Source organism: Acanthisitta chloris, unplaced genomic scaffold (genome assembly GCF_000695815.1).
Source record: "Acanthisitta chloris isolate BGI_N310 unplaced genomic scaffold, ASM69581v1 scaffold30094, whole genome shotgun sequence".
Taxonomy (NCBI): domain Eukaryota; kingdom Metazoa; phylum Chordata; class Aves; order Passeriformes; family Acanthisittidae; genus Acanthisitta; species Acanthisitta chloris.
In genome coordinates, this window is record NW_008671634.1 from 94376 (window position 1) to 112280 (window position 17905).

At 37.0% G+C, this 17905-nt stretch overlaps 1 protein-coding gene across 1 annotated transcript in view; it reads right to left on the minus strand.

Annotated features, from left to right (window-relative positions):
• The window catches only part of ADK (adenosine kinase), a gene marked incomplete at its 5' end in the record, with an annotated part of 79084 nt that extends 67483 nt beyond the window's left edge, over nt 1–11601 (minus strand). Inside the window, one exon of the mRNA XM_009074172.1 lies at nt 11431–11601. Coding sequence (XP_009072420.1) covers nt 11431–11601 — 171 coding nt within the window. The remainder of the gene's footprint in view (nt 1–11430) is intronic.
• Nucleotides 11602–17905: the final 6304 nt, after the last annotated feature.

Here is a 17905-nt window from a genome sequence, read left to right on the forward strand (position 1 = left end):
TCACCTGTTCAGAGATGGGCTACACCTGGCCAGCATAAGGCTATGTATTCCTTCAGTCCTTTTCATGAGTTTAGATTCCAGAAGAAAGGAATTTGGTTCCAGATGATTAGTGTTCTTTTTTGAGCAGTGAGATTCAGTAGTTTGACTCATTATCGTAATTCACATATACCAAGATGCAGCTCCATCCAAATCTGGCATTTACTTTGATGTTCAAATCAAATGCATAGTGTTTGGCAACTATATATGCAGAATTTAAAATAACTGATCCATTTATCTGAAACTGGTATGTGTCCAAGACTACTCACAGATGTATCTCCTGCTCCAGTAGAAATTCCAATGAGAGGAAAAAGACATATTAATCATAGCTGCTCCAAAATGACATGTATATCAAATACTGTGTGTTAAGACCATCTGACTGCCCAACCACATAGGTCATACATGTTGCAACAAAGTTAAGAAAAAACAGGTGAACTGCTGCCTGCAATTCCATGAAATTTCAGATACTGTTCCAGTTGCAGGAAGGTACTCCTTACAGAGCAATCAGGACTGCCCCAACAACATATTTTATGGCTACAACTTCATTTCTCATGAAAATTCCAGTTCTTTAAAAAAAAAAAAGAAGAAAGAATGTTGCACAACCTGGAGAGGTCAACAGTCAGATAGACAAGGTAAAAATGCACTGGTCTCTCAGAGGAATTCTGAGTAGAAACACTTTATTAAAAGAGATCCTGAAGAGAACCTAATTCTGTGAGGTCTCTTATCTGCCAGGGATAAAAGATACTGCCCATACCTTGGCCTCTAAGATTTACAAAAATAGAATCCTTCAGAAGGACAGCCACAGAGAAACAGAAATCAAGCATGCTGTTGACTGGCACCTGCAGACTGGCTTAGACTCAAAGGACAACAATATCAAGATGTAAAAGTAGAATTTCTCAATAAAAATAATAATTTTCCTCTGCATCAGAAAAGTTTGAAATAAAACTCCTAACTCCAGAAATATTTGAGACATCTTCAAACAGCCTATTCAACTAGCAAGGCTGTACCTCAGTAACAGCAGAACACATTGAAAAGTATCACTAAGGGCAGGTTAGCTGTAGATCCTAAGGGTCTTCCATTGGAATGTGTACCACTTTTCCATTGCTTTCACGTGAGTTTCTCAGATGCCAAAGGTTTTTTGCTTACTGATCAGGACAGCCCGTGGCCTTACAGAGCAGGGTGACCAGCTGGCTCTAAGGCTTGGACCAGAAGCAGATGCTGAGGGCTGGTTCCTTTGTAAGGGTGGAGAGGAAATCCTTCTCAGCTGAGGGTGGGAGGAAGAAACTTTCTACTTGTGAAACTGTTGCCTCCAAAGGAAGTATATCCAAGATGATGAACACAACTGTTAGTTGAATTTCAAGTTCAGAGTAGGGAGTCCTCTCTACACAGCTAGAAATCTAACCAACAAACAGGCAATTTTATGTATTTCAAAATTTCTACAGCCCCAGCCACTAGACTGCTACAATTCTCTCCTTTCGAGGAAAGCTCTTTCACCTGGAAACTACTTTAGCAAGGAAAGTAAACTGACTCAAGCATGCATATTTCCCTAATGTGACTGCATACGTTGCTGGTTTTGACACAGAATATGAGGTGTCAAATGAGGGTCTGAGGATTTAATGAGAAACATTTTGACAATGTTACTTATCACATATGGATTAGCAGTAGTTTTACTAAAGTAAAGGTCTAGTGGATCATTTCTGTGGAGAATTGAAAAAAAAAGTGTAATGACTAGGAGGGATAAGTTCTGTTAACTTAGAACAAAAACCTGTAGAGCACAGCAATTTCTCCACGTTGCTTTGCTGGGAGGTCAGTACTTTCAAAAATGGTATTGTAAGTCAGGATATGACCACTAAACCTGAAAATAGAGCTTAAGGAGGCACTTTCATGTGGCTGCAAAATTATCACCCAAAGGCTGTTGTAAATGGGGTGGCTTAAGTTTATAAATAAAGCAAGGTTTTAGAGATCAATTAATGCCTTTGGGAAAACCATGGATGCTTTTACGTATCTTTCAGATATTTTAGGTATGCTGCAATCACATTTTTTTCTATTTTTTTACAGGTTTATTTCTTCCCTTTATGACAACTCTGAAAAAAATTTAGAAATTAGTAACATTTTTTTTGCAACCCTTACATATATTTATGACCCATTGCATGTCCTTTATAATATAGTGCACATTTAGCTTTCCATTTAGCACCATTTATGAGAGGGACAAATTATGTTTTAATTGTGCAATTAGTACATTTAATCAATGGAAATTTCCCATATTATGAACTATAGCGTCTTAACTCTAATTAAAAATGAAAATATAGATTTTAATAAGTAACAGTTTAGCATAAGTCAGTTCTGAATACCTTCAATGTATATGTCAATGCATGAAGGAAAAATCTTTTTGTGTTAATTTACTTATACACAGCACCTTTTCAGTAGTCTTTTGGAAACATCAGTGGGTCACATTTATTCTCATAAAATCTGGAGCAGGAATCCTAGTGACTGATGGTTATATAACTAATTGAAGATGAGACGGTTCAAATGCCTAGTTTTGCTCCTCTTTGTTGAAGAAAAGTCAGAAAAATGAAACTACTTACTACTACTTACTACCACAAACTCTCTTGATGGAATAAAAATATTGTATGAGCTATATAAGAGTGAAGAAAGGTGTTGATAGAGAAAGATAAGGCAAGAAAAGAAACCAGGTTGAAACTGTAGTTTTGAAAAAATAGCACTGTAATAGTACAGAAAAAGCTGTTAACATCATAAAGACATTGCCAATTCTATTTCAAAACCCCCAAACTATGTTTTCAAGATTCTTTCCCCATAAAAGTTTGAAAAAAATAAAATCGAAAGTCATTCTAATGCACTTGCAACTTTTGTACAAAGTTGCTTACATGTTTACAATTTGCATGTCCTTTTCCTAAGCAGCTTCAGTATTAAAATACTGAAAACATTTGCACTCATACAGACTGAAAAACACATCTACTTTTAGCTTCTGCATTTATTACATTATATTGCATATTTTCTTGAAAAATTTAGTTTAGAGCAGCCTCCAGACCTCTCTCCAAATACATGGAGTTTTGAATCATGGAGTTTTGAATATTATCATGGACTTACTACTGGCTCCTTGACTATCCTTACCTTTTCTCCCCTTACAAGTACTCTTTGCCCATACTCAAATTTATAAACACATGAAGCATCAATACATACTCTTTAGGTAAAAACAGGCTTTATTTTTATAAAAACCTTTGTCCAAGAACATTTACAGCTAATACCTGAACTTACCCATGCATAATAAGATTCAACTAAATACCCACAGATAAAATTTTTAGAGTGGCTGGATATATAACCTACATCACAATAAAAAAGGATATTTCTCTAAATACTATACAACAGAAATAAAATATTTAAGTCAGTCAATGACCCCAACTGTGTTTCTTTGCTGCATTGCTTGGGAGACCCTAACAGTAGTGACTGGTTAGATCTGATGAACCAGAGAGGTTATCAGGCTTTCTCTTTCAAAGTCCTTTGTACCACCATGTGTTATTCTCTCCTCTAGTAAGATGTAGTGATAGTGTTGCCTGAGAAAGGTGGACCAGCTCAGTGCTTCAACAGAGTCTAGCCCACAGAACTCACTGTAAAATTGCTATATCTGAGAAAAGGGAGCAGAGGATGCCATGTGATAAGAGCAGGTGAGAGAGGTCTCCATCAGCTCACACTCAGGTGCTATCCACAGGGACAACGTGGCACTGCAGCCTTACAATCCACTGTAAGGACTGTAACATGGGGGAGAATCCCCAGTGTATGTTAGCATAAAAGGCTTTAGCACGACCTAACAATACTCTGAATCAGAAACCAGTTACATCTGCTCCAAACAGGTCTTCAAATGTGGAGGCAGTGTATTAACCTTAACTGGACTGAAAAACAAAACCTTTACTGTGACTTATGTATTCCACCTGCATTGCTATCTGCAAATATCTCTGTGAAATTGAAGTGTTCTGAATTTATACTGATATAAAGAAGGTTTTGTGAACATTTCTGCCTCCTTTTTTCTAGTACTTATCAACGGTGTAACTCAATTTTATTCACATTCTTATTTTTCCTGTTCTTAAATTATATATTAGACATTATATATTATACATTTTTTGCCCTAGTGATCTGATTATTGAAAAGGTATATGCAGTTTACCTTTAAAACTCTTTTAGAGACATCTATTAATATTACACTGAAAGCTGAAAGCCACGTTCTGCAGGTCTTTTCCTTCAGACAGGTGAGTTTTGTCCTAAATGTATCCAGCAGCTGACAACATTTCTGGACACTTAACTGAAGAAAAAAGTTAGAACTCAATTTTGCTTGTTCCTGGCTCTGCTCTTGCTGTATGACCTTGGACAAATAACCTTTCAATTGTCCACCTGTAAAACAGAGACAAGACTACACACCCACCTTACTGGTTTATCCTGAGCATTAATGTTTATCAAGTGTTATGAGACACTCTGGGAAGCACTACAAAGTGAAAAGGGTTATCAATCACCGTCAGTAAAACACAAGCTGCTCAAATAGAGTGGAATCTGCCTTCCCTTCTCACAGGACGTGTTCTGTCTTGTGCTGCACGCTCTCCAGTATTCACAATCGTAAAAGTATCTCAACACTGCATAGCATAAGGAAGGATAAATATCCCTAAGCATTCTGAGAGACTACCAGAAAATATTTTTAGTTTTAAGAAGTGAAGTCTGTTGGAAAGTATAAGCTTTGCTTCTAAATACCTGCTTGTTTTCCATAACAGGAAGAAAAGAAAGCCATTTTTGAGACAGGATTCCTAAATTGCTTAAATAGCTAGACATTAGCTGAAAGCAGCACTAAACATAAATTTAAATACTTGGCTCTCAATTTTCCTTTCATTCATAACGTACTAGGTAAACTATACTAAAATAATTACTTGCTCATTACTCATGAATTTCAGTGCAGCAGCTGAGACAATGTAGATAAATAAGATGATTAATTGAGACAGAATGAATCACAACAAAATATGTTGTTGTATAAGGTATGATTAACTCCACAGTGATTCATATCATTTCAGATAACAGGGCTTTTATCAAAAACGGCTGCAAGGTTGGGAAATGATTTAAAAAGCATTTTATCTTAGAGAGCCACTGCAGTTCACATGGGAGGGGAAAAAAAAGAGGAAAAAAAAAGAGAGAGGAGGGAGAAACAGATTCAGTGTCTGCAGCTGAAAATAGCCTTGGGCTGTTTCAGCATCCTTCCCACAGCACATCTTTGCAACACGCCACTGACATTATCAACCTCCCTTGTTCTAGAGACCTTCTCATTTTTCATATGGCCACAATTTATTAGATATTCCAATACTGAGAAAGTTAATTTTATGAATTAAGGAGCAATATTACAGTGGCATTGCTGTCCTGTCATTGAAAACAACACCTGCACCAGGAAATAGGTATCAAAATTCTACAAAGACATCAAAGAAAAATAATATTTATTTTTCCTCAATTCAGAATTTCAATTTTTAATTCCCAGGCTCCCTCCAAAGACTTTGCAGAGATCGTAAATATAGGATTTCTAAAAAGAAATTACTATCTGTTTACTGCAGTTTAGAAAAGCAAACAGCAGCAGCAGCTGACCTTAAAAACCTCTACCTGTTAAAACAGAAGGAAAGATGAGATGCCTCCTTACAAATTTTTTCCCCCTGTGTATTTAATAAACTGGGTCAGAATATCTGGCTATGATTTTTAACTGAACTGCAGACTCCCTGTAGGGAACTGTGCAAACCTCAGTCTCTCACCCAGCATACCAGCTCAAGATAATTACCCTCACCTGTGGGGCAAGTTTCTGAGAACTCCCAAAAGCAGAACGAGAAGGAAACAACTGGTATTTAAGCTGAAATGCAAAACACTGCCACCCAACTTCATTTCATTTAACATGATTAATGCTTCTGAAAACTTCATTCCAAACAAATAAAGATGTAGAAGCTAAAGGTAAAGGTTGAACTCATAAGGGTGATAGTTTGCAAAGAATCACTGACTGAAAATAACCCCTCAATAACCCCTCAGTAAGCTAAAAAGAAAACTTAATGTTTCTTAAGAGCTCTTTACATAACACACATGCACGTTAGCAGTACAGTAAAATGAGCCTCTTCAAGATATTCAGTTTCAAATACAGTCTAGTATTTGCTTTTCACTAATAATTTCAAACATCCAAAAATAATTTTAAATGCTTACAAGAGAATACTTCAAATAGAAACATCAATTTGGAGATATTTATGGCACGAGCAGCCACCCTTTGCTATGTGTCTTACTTCTTGGTCCCATCTGATGCAGAAGAACAGACTAAAGTGTTGGTCTCCCTTTCATTATATATTGAAAGTCAAACTGTATTTCCCTTCTTCCACATAGCAAATTGCATTTGCCACCTGATTTTCTCCCACCTCTTACTTCTTAATCATTTCCTCAGCATCAGACAACTCACCACGGTCAGGTGGTTGTGGAAAGCTATCTGCTACATCTAGAAACAGAAGCAATAGCACTGGTGTAAATTCAAATCATTCAGCTATGTCTTTACGGATGCACACTAGTTTGAAAAGAATCACCATGAGGCTCATTTATATTACAAAACTGATTAGGTCTCAATTGAAGATTCTTGTGAGCTGTGAGCAGGTTCCTAAGCCTGCAGGTATCAGTCTGGTTCCAGGTGATAATGCAGGAGAGGAAATTTGCAGGTGGGACTGAAGGTTGTTTGCAGTGTCATATTTTAATGTAATATATCAAAGTATGTGGAGTGAAAGCTGTTTACAGCAAGGGAATACACCAATTTGTTTGGAAACTGTCAATTAGGTATAAATCCTAATGTGTTGAACACAGTTTATGCCAGAACACTTAGCAGCATTTTCATTCACTCCCCCAGTTAAAATAAACAGAAAACTACAGATGGACTGCAAGTTCAAAATCAGGAGTATGTTAACCTCACCAAAACCTCAGTCTTATATTTACTGTTTTTTCTTGCCATTAAAGAGAATTTTCCTTGTCACTAAAGAAACTTGCCTTTACAAAAGGTCTTAAAGTTTGTGTCCAAACCACAAATATTTCTAGGGATCTTTCTGCTAGAATTTGATACCTCACTTGAAAGTATTTTAAAAACAGGATGCACAATGTACCACTTCAGTATAATTGTAAAAAGGAATGATGACAAGACCTGTCTGATGTCTTACTGCATACAAAGACACTCATGTCTTTAAAGCTCAGGATTTCTAACTCCAGAAACACCACTAAAGCTATTGTCATTGATTCTTAAAATATACAAGTCTTGCACACAACCTTCTTTTCAGTGCGTTTGCTGTCACAGCAGCATCAATTTCCCAATGAGCTCACAGGTGCATCTGTCTTTGCAGAACTTCAGCTTACAAGCCTGTAATTAATTTGTTCAGAAACTGGGTGTTTAGAAGTAACAGCTCTTTACACTAAGAGGAAGAGGTTCTAATTTCCAAGCTATCTTAGCATTCTTTATTAAATTTGTACTTAAGAAAAATTCACAATTTCTCTTCTATGTAACCTCCTCAACTTCTACTGAATGCTGTACACTGTATACCACAAGTTATACTGTTGGGTTATGCTTTTTGTTGTGAAGCACCAGATGAGGAGCTCAGCATGTCTGTAATTCCGAAGTTTCCAAATTCTAAAATTTCCCAGCGATGCCCTGCCTACACGTAGCAAGAGAACCCAGAAGATCTTTACCACATCAATATCAACAAATACTCCTCTGAGTCATGAATAAGTGCCATATGCAGGGATGAATCATGTGAAAGCCTTGCAGTGTCCCTTAAATTCTGAAGAAACTGCTATCCAGCTGCACATCCAAAAATACACAGAGCGTTGCCCCCAAAAGAAGTTCCTTCCCTGGGGAGATGCCATTGTAGTTCACATCTTTTGGGGAGACTGGAACTTGAGTTCAGATTCCTGTGCCCATTATTGACCTTGATGGGTCAAGTGTACTGGAGACATCAAGCTTTAGCCCTAACTAGGAAAGTGGAAATAGGTCTAGGAAAGAAATATGCACAAATTTAGTTGCCTTTACTTGTCCAGTATAATTGCTGCGGAGGAAATATTCCACAACTCCATGTAAAGACGTCACTTTCAAAGCTTTCACTCCTTTGACCATTCAGTTACTGGAAGTTACTTAGAGTTGTAAAATATGTATTCTAAGGTGAGCTTTTACAGCCAAATTAAGCAGCAACCTGTGACAAAGCAGTTATCATCAGGAGATAATTGACCTTATTTGAGAGTTAAGCATCCTGAGGCAAAGTAGAGTGTGCTTAATCCTGGCAGGTTAATTATCCAGTGATTATGGTAGCTTGGAAGGTATTATTGCTAAGAACCATTTGCAAAATGACACTGTTAAAAAAACCTTAATTTAATAAAAATTAAAAGCCATGACAATAATCAAGTTCTCCAGTCATGTATTGCCAGATAATGACTGCAGAATGGCCCTAATTGGTTAGCAGCAATGACCATATAATTATTCCTTTTCTGAATGTTCTGTACTAAATTTATTATATGAAGTACAGTTAATAAATATCAAAAATCCAAGTCAAGATGTTCAGGTAGTTATGAAATGGATTTAAATAAATTATCAAAACACCAGTGGTCACTGAGCTAATGCAGGAATTGATAAATGTACTGAGTTGCTACCACAGCATTCAGTGTCTCCACTGCAGTTAAGGCTATGCTGGCATTTACATTCTAAACTAGAACATTTATTCTGAGAGGTTTATAACTTGCCCATTTTAATTACCATCTGGCTGAAACTTGAAATAACCAATCTCCATTCAGATGTAAATTTTTAAGTAGAAGATATAATTTAAAATCACTTTGCCAATTGTTTTTAGTTTAGGAATGGCAGCAATTTGGAATTTTGCTGCACTTGGATGTTTCTGTATTACTCAAAAAATAAACAGCTCAGTGCTTAACAACAGAATTGTATTGGTCTATAATGTGGAGGGAAGATAAGTATAGGGAAGAATAAAAATTGTGTCTAAGAGTATTGTTTGTACTAATAAAGTAACAACCACCCCACTTAGTATGTCTTGCTTATACGTTAACTTATGCACTTAAACTGGTGGAAATTGTAGCAAAAAGCAAAACGACATCACAGTAAATGGGCAAAAATTTGGTGCTGGCTGGCTGAAGTGGTTCATTGCCCATCAAGGCATACACAAACACAAAAACGTCCTGAATGTACTTTGTGATGAAATTACATATGGGAGGAAAAAACCCTCACCAAAAACAAAGGAGGAAGCTACTAGAAGGCAAAACATGTCAGAATGAGCTTTCTTTTGAGTTTTGCAACTACTCTTTACCAAAAACCATATGCAGAGAGCAGAAAAACTGACAATCAGAAGACACAGTGGCTACTCAAAAGCAGAAGTACACCATGCCAAGAGTGTGGTTTCAAGTCACACAAAAAGACAAGAGAATGAACCACTGCAAATAGCATTTCAACAACTCAAAAGCAGCAATTGCCAGCTTATATAGTGGAAAGCAGAGACTAAGGCATGACCAAGGTTTCATGATTAGTGTTAGTAACAAAGCGCAGGAGACTGGCACTCTGAAGTATAGATTGTACTGCCAGATCTAAGGATGGTCCCTTATGTTTAAATAGTATCTTTTGCCCTGAAACACACCAAAATGCTTCAGAAATTATACACACAAAGTGCAGGGAGTCTCTCAACTTTAAAAAACACTACAGTCCTGTACAATATTTTATGACAGCAGGTGAAGAATACCAAAGCAAACTGAAATGACAGAGGAAATTACTGTAGTCTGAATATAATTTCTAAAATTGGAATGACACCTGCATAGTGGACTGTTGCTTATAAAGTACATAAATATAGAAGAAGTAACAACATATGAAAAATAGCATCTAACAAACTGCTGTGATCTGAATTATCCTAAAATGCCAAAGGAGCAATATTTATATAAAAGACCAGCAAGGTTTAATCCCTTTCCATGAAGGTCTTCTCCCCAAAAATTGACTAGATTTGGTATTGCTTAATTTGTGAAATCTGACAAGGTTTATTTTGTTGAGATTATACTGCTAGAAAATCAAAATATTCAGTACCATCTTTGTGAGGACTGTATTGTGAGAGATATATAAAGATAACAGTTGGAAATAGCAGCAACATGACTGGAAAATACTTTTCCTGCATAATTAACTATAGTTAAAAAGATTTCCCATATCCTACTGCATTTAAAAACACTGTAATATTTTTCATTTTAAAAATATTTAATTTTAAATCTTTAGAAGTCCTATATCTGTAACGATGCTAGCCTCCAATGTGGACATGTGGACAATAGTTTAAAAACTGACTTGTGTTGGTACAAGTCCCTGTGTCACAATCAGGAATAACTATTGACAGAAATAAGTCGCTTTTCCATTATTTTCCTGTACTCATGTAGTTATTTTGAGTGACAAACTCACATTTCATTTAGGTGTGTCACACTTTCCAAGGCTTTTTTCAATCTTTTTCTGCTGAGCAAACTAATAAATATTTAAGAGCACTTTCTAAAGTGGAAAAAAAATCAAAAAGTGATAGCACTACAATGAAGGAAATCTGAATTAATTTGGTCTATTACCATGGACTTCCAGGCAGAATTTCATGCAATCTGTTTGTCAACTTGCTTAGCAAAGATAAGCCTTCCTAGGCTGCCAATCCATCTACCAGAAAATCAATGAGAACCTTTTAAACCAATTAACCATTTCTTAGTGTTCTCCTCCCACATCTCTCCAAAGAGTCATCTTCATCACAGAAAATGCTAATAATAGCAGTAGTATGGGTATGGAACCAAGTTATAGAAGCTCAGTAGTAGCCCTTTGTATGTTTTCTTCCAGCACAGTTAACTTCAGGGTTAACATGAACAGTTATTACAAAGGAGCTGATGTGTTGGCTACTTTCTACTAGAATGAGCAAGTTGTACACCTAACAGGTCAAGTGACATCTTTGGCATCTACTGAAATATCCCAGTCCTAGTGACACCTCTCATGGTCAGATTCCCTCTGTAGAAAATCTGAGCACCAGGAATCGCAGAATCATCAAGGTTGGAAAAGACCTCCAAGATCACTGAGTCCAACCTTTGATTACCACCCCACCAACTAGACCATAGCACTAAGTGCCATGTCCAGTCATTTCTGGAACACCTCCAGGGATGGTGACTCCACCACCTCCTTGGGCAGTTTGTTCCAATGCTTGACAACCCCTTCAGTAAATAAATTCTTCTGATGTCCAATACGAATGTTGCCTGGCACAGCCTGGGGTCATGTCCCAGGGAAGCAGGCTCTGAGATACAAACACGTAAGTGCAAGAGATAGGAATACTTCAATTATTTTCTTCAGACTCACCGTCTCATTTCCAAAAAGAACGTCGACATAAGGCATGACTTTCATCATAGGCTCTTTGTAGAATTGGCTAATAAATGGTGCAGAAAGATTCAAGCTGAAGATCTTGTTGTTGGCAGAAGCCTGAGCAGCCACTTTTAATACTGCTTCTGGTGACACCGTCAGGAAGAATCCCTGCAAGCATCCAAACAAATCAGTGTACGTTACTAATTTCATATTAGGTACCACACGAAGCATGCTGCTTCTATAAAGTCTCTCACAACTCACATTTGTCATACACATGCATGGATAAAAACTTCTGGGAAATACTGCCTTTACATTAAGGTTTTAAAGAGGTGACAAAGAATCTCCATATGCCTAGAATCAACAGCCCTCCAAAATTAAACGTAACTCCCTACCTCTGCATTCCATGTAGTACACTTTCCCATGGCAGCTAAGACTAATGTTTGCATTTTAAGATGTGATATATTATAATTCTAAATGCCCCTTTATAGTAATAGAGTCAATCAGACTGTGCTGCTTAATTCCAGAGTCCAATATGATGGTACTACACACAGCTAGGAGATTAATGAAATCCCTTGCTAGAGAAATTATTACCTTGCTTATAATAAAGACCTTGAATATGCTGAGCTTGTAGCAGTTGTTACTGTTTTGCAGGAAAAACCTAGGGTTTTTCATGTTTCCACACAGGTATTTTATTTGCCCCCCCCCCCCCAAAAGCTTTTTTTTTTACTTGTTTTTTTTCCCCCCCCCCAAGTACTTTTTTTTTAACTCGGAACATCAACATTCAAGTAAGTATCAACTGTGAACCAAAATAAACAGAACTGAACCACAAATGCCTACTTGTCTACTAAATTGTGAATGCTAATTTCAACCCTGTATGAAGAAGAGTTCAAGGCTGCCATTTATAATATAATTTAGCATTGCAGATGGTTATCTCAGCCACGTGTTCCAGGAGCCATGAAAAGATACACTACAGTTTCATTAATCCACTAATTAGACATAGGCTTTGTCTTTACACTCATTGAAAAAATTTTGGATGTTTTGTTTTTATAATGTTAAAATTAATTTTACTAACTTTTCTCAAATCCCAGTGAACAATAGCAATTTTCAAGTGTGAGCAGCAAGTGTTAAACTTAAGGCCAGAGATTATGTCTAAGGCACAATAATAAACAACTGTGAGAAGGGTCTGACAAATAAAACACCATTTCATTCCTGTCTATAACATAACCACATGATCAAATTTCTAATAGTCAAGCAGTCTTATTTTCCAGTTTTTATCCATATGATTATGCCTTTGGATCACAGAATATCTCTATTTTTATCTTACACACTTCAGCTATCAGTCCATCTTAGGCATTCTACTCACTAAAAAAAATAATATAATGAAGAGCCTACAGATTCAAGACTACTTTGAGAGTATTTCTATTTATTTCTCCTTACTCCACACTCTCCAGTCTAACAAATACATGATTGATTTCAAAATCTGGGCACGATTCGCTACTTGACAGTAAAAGTCCAAAGGGCACAAGAATGCTATGCATGTTGTGGAGTCACTCAGTACCTTGAACGACTGGAAGCCTGTAAACATCCAAGCTTCTTGGCTATTTTTACATTCTGAAGAATTAAAATGAACAGTTTATATAACATCTCATCTCCATAGCAATCTCTACCATCTTTTAGTTTTTCATTTAATGAACAGAGTTGGATTTTTTAAAAACTGTTCCAAACACAAAATAAAAACCTTTCAAGGGTAACATGTTGCCAGCTGTGGATAAATGACAGATTGCTACACAGTGGTCTACGTAAATAGTAACCTGGTCAAATAATTAGGCTTTTTACCAATTTTAGGCTGAAAAATTCATCTGAACTAAAATACATCTGATTGTAATTTAAGGTACAGAACACTATCCCCATGAGATCTAACTCAGGCCTGCATCCAACTCCTTTTTCCTTGGAAAGGCAGCATAAAAGTACTGAGATGCAGACAGGACAGCCTGCTTCTCAGATCCTGAAAAGTAAAGGCCAGGAAATCTCAAAGGTTATGGCTCTGTCTTCTGGGTTTCCCAAAAATCACTTCTGCATTTAACTGCATTCTTCCATGACTTTGTTTATATTTTTATTTAACTAAGTGTTTGACATTAAAACATCTAGAAATTAAGAGCTGTGTGTATGAGAACTCTTTGCCAAGAATAACATTTCTTTGTGAAACAAAGTTGTAGCAGTACAATCCACGCAATGGAATTAACAAAGGAAGAAAATGTATAAAATCTGACCTGAACAGATTTGGCTTTAAAGAAACCTAATTCAACCCACCTCCTTAAGTATTTAAATTGAGTTTGTCTCTATTTTCAGTGGAATTCCAAGTACAGCTATGAACAGGTACAGTTACAGGAACCCAACATCTTATGTTTGAATTACAAGCAGGTAAGCCACAGACCATCCTATCACAGCATTGTGTACAGAATGAACTCCACTAAAACAAACAAGTTTTCTTATATCTCATTGAGATTTAGAGAAAAGTTGCTCTGTGGCTTCCTTAGAGCCACAGCCTGCAGGCACTTGCAGCTGCCACTGCTTTTGGTCCAGACAGATGTACACAAGGGAATACCTAAGCCAACTACTCCTACCTGCTGCAACAATTAACTGTAAGCCAACAATAGCCTTGAGTGGGAGAATAAGTGTATCCTGGTATCACTGGTATAAAGGACTTTGTATTTCACTAGTAGGAAGTTCAATTCCCACTAACAAGGTTAAGAGGCTCCTCAGAAGATATTCTATACCCACCTACACACCTTAGACTACTTCTGAGAGTTTTGGGAAACTAATTACCCTCAAAATCCAAAGGTACTTTAAAACAACCACGAGGAAAATACCTGTAATCAAAGGATGAGACAGTTAATATACAGAAATTCCACAATTACTGCGTATGTATCTATCTCTGTGACAGAATGTTGCACATACAGGGACATGTGATAACTGAGAGTGCAGTCACAGAAAGTGAGAGGCAGCAACACAGTACTAAGAAAACCCATTAAACATTAAAGGCTATCAGACATCCTAGCAGCACGCAGCATTCCTTTGGTGTGCACTGATTGAGACTGAGTGTACCAGATGCTACTGCTTCATGATGTGCCACTATTTTCTGCTGCTCAAAATGTAATGAGAGTCTTTTCTATGCCAGGAGGAAGGTACCATTGTACCACAAGCCAGAAAGTAAGGCTGAACCAATATGTACACCAGGGAAATAGGGTGGTGGGCTGAATAATATGCATGCATGTTTGTATGTACAGATGCATGAAACACAGCCATTCTGTTCTCATGCACTGTGAGCAGTCCTTCAATTCAATACAGTCCTTTGGTGGAGAAAAATATTTTCCTTGTGGGATAAAGAGAAACAAAAAGGAAGAAATAAGAGAAACACATTTGTGTACTGCAGACACATGGCTACGGGAGATACAGTTTCTTGTTTGTAACTTAAGAGCTTTTAAAATTCAGTATTAAGGTGCACATGACAGCAGGGGACAAAATCAATAGAGAATATCATATTAATCTCACTTCTACAATATTCAGGAATTCTTTGATGCACCTTTTAAAATATGTCAGGGGACTGTGAATATTGGATAGTCTTTTACACTCAAGTCTCTTTTTTTCTTTTTGTAGACACTAGAATCACCAGAAGGATTTGGTGAGTTTACACACAAGCAATTTGTCTTTGGAAGCCATCTCTCTCATTTTTAGCACACGCAGACCCAAAAGGTTTCTTCTGACCTACACTAGGCTCATACAGCACTAGCTACAGCAGATGTGAGAGCAGCAAATTAAGGATGTCATAAGTGTCAGCAGCACAGAATCAGAGACTGCTGAAGGGGTGACCTCACGAAGACAGCACAACTCTGGCTTTTCACTCCGGTGAAAGTCATTCTGTATAAGGTGTTCTGTCCAAACTGAGGAGTCTTGCCATCATTTGTTCACATGAAATACTGTGCTCACACTGAATTTGGCTGGATTACATACATGGAATGCTTGCACAATGAGGATCAAGATTTTTTTCAAGTTTTTTTTTCAAGTCAGTATTTCCTTAGAGCCTAAACTGAAATCTGTGATGGAGGGTACACTTAGACAAATGCAGGGCAAGACGATAACAAACAGCTTTGCAGTTTGGGACTTATTGTTTCACAGCACAGAAGCAATGTTTGCATAAGAACATACAGAGATAATAAAAATTAGGATTGTCTTCAAGTCTACTACCTGTTAAAATGCATTTGCCCTCTCATCCTTCTAGCTCTTCTACTTTCCTTGCCACTCCCATTTGCAGAGTGGGTTACATGAAAATAACTTCATCATATGAGTGACAGGATTTTGAACCATGGTATTCTGAGCTGATTTTGGAATGCCATTTGGTAACAATGTAAAATCAATAAATTGCAAGTGTGAATCAAAACACTTAACTTTCAGAACTACATATACAACAGTCTGCTGCCATTTAAGACAAATTATATTCTGCCAACATGAAAGGAACACATCATTTAATCCAAAATTATTTTATAGCAAGCATTTACATAAAAATGCAATTATGATGACATCACACTCCCATCCATCTAAATCCTGGAATTTTTCAGGCACAGAGAAAGTTTGACAGTTACGTAGTGACAGTCCTGATAAATACTTTGATTCAGTAAAGCTCCACAGAAATCATCTAACTTCAAGTGTGCTGGCAGTTCCAGTGATAGAGTGAGACTGCTAAGGTGCCAAAAGAATTTGCTCCATTACATGACAGACATAACCAAGCCAGAGCTTTTGGACCTGGTTAAGTTTCCTATATTCTGTACACAAAGAGAACTTCAAGCCACACACTTGGGCAGAAGAGACTTCCCTCAGCTCTGCTCTGCCATCAGTCTCATCTGCTGCAGTCTAGCAGAAATACCAGGGTTTGGAAAGTCTGAAGCTGCAACACATGGCAATTCTCGGGATGGAGAAAGAACCGCTAGGTAACTGCTCCAGACAGAGGAACTTACACAAGGCTTCCAGGTGCCCTAGCAAACAGAAGAGTCTGAAAGGCTTTCATATTCCAGACTCTGAACTGCAGGAGCACAGATGGGGTGCAGTCCATGTCCCACCCACTGTGAGACATGGCAATGAAATCATCTTCCTTCAGAACAGGAACCAGAAAAAATCTTCTTGGAATGTTAGAGCAAAAGCTCTTCATCTGTCTTAGTACTTATGTGAGTTTAAAAGAGCAGGGAACACTTTAAAAACTACCTTTAACATTGAAACATCTGAGCACAATACTTGGAATGTGCAGCACTGTCAAGTTAGCAGATTTATTGACCCCTTACCTCTCTCTGCAAGGTTTAAGCATTTCTACTTGCAACCTGTTCCCACTTGAAATTATTTGTTAAATTATTTTCCTTACTGAGATATAACAGAATAGTATTGAATGATGAAGATAATAAAATAGTCACAATGTGGGGGAAAATCTCCAGAAATAATTAACAAACTTCCACAAATTAAATAAGCAACATGACTTTACTGATAAAGGTGCTTGTGCTTTAAGTAACGTTTTAATTTCTCTAGGAAGGACAAAAGCTCCATATAACTATCCACTTGGGAAATGTTCAGTCTGTAAATTAGTGAAATACAGGAACGTTATTTTAATCTATGTACCTGTTCTTCCTGTAATAGGTAATTTAGGAACTTAGAAAGTACCTACAAGTATCAACTGCATTTTGCAATTATATTTTATCTCACAGTGATCAGCAGTTACTTAATGAAACACAACCCACTGCTTTTTGTCGAGTTCCTACTGGAGACAGTTGTTTTAAATCAGGAAGCAAGGACAGCAAGAATGCAACAATTTCTCTGAGTAATTGTTTTGGCTTGTTCCTGTATGCATTGTTTATTTTTATGAAAGTATTGCTTTATAACTGGAAAATGACTAAGCTGTAAACTATTGTTTTATCATTCTGAGTGGCCAGTGTTTCTGTTTTTGATAAAAGCCAAGTTTCAAACAGTTTTCAGAAACATAGGGAAAAACCCTAACTGTCAGTAAATGTGCTTATATTGACCGTGACATTTTCCTCTATGATGGTGCCAACATGTCAGAAGGAGAGGATTGCTTTCAGATTTGAACAGCTTCTTTGTTGCTGAAGTGAACTCTGATTGCTGCCATATTTATACCTATCAGTTACAGAAACCCTCCAATATTTGGCATTACATGTTCAAGAAAATAATTATTTTATACATATATTAGCAATTTATTTTTAATTGTAATCAATGTGGAAATATTTTTCCATTCTGTTTAGTATTGACTAAATTAAGCACTCTCCAGGAAGTTCTTCCAGGCCATAGTTGGGACAAAATAATCCTGTGACTTTCCTCAAGAGCTGTATACTCACAGAGTGTAGAGATGAGAACTTTAACAATGAGGCAGAGATGTAAGCACATGTGTGAGAGAGCAGTTCTATACCTAGTTTTA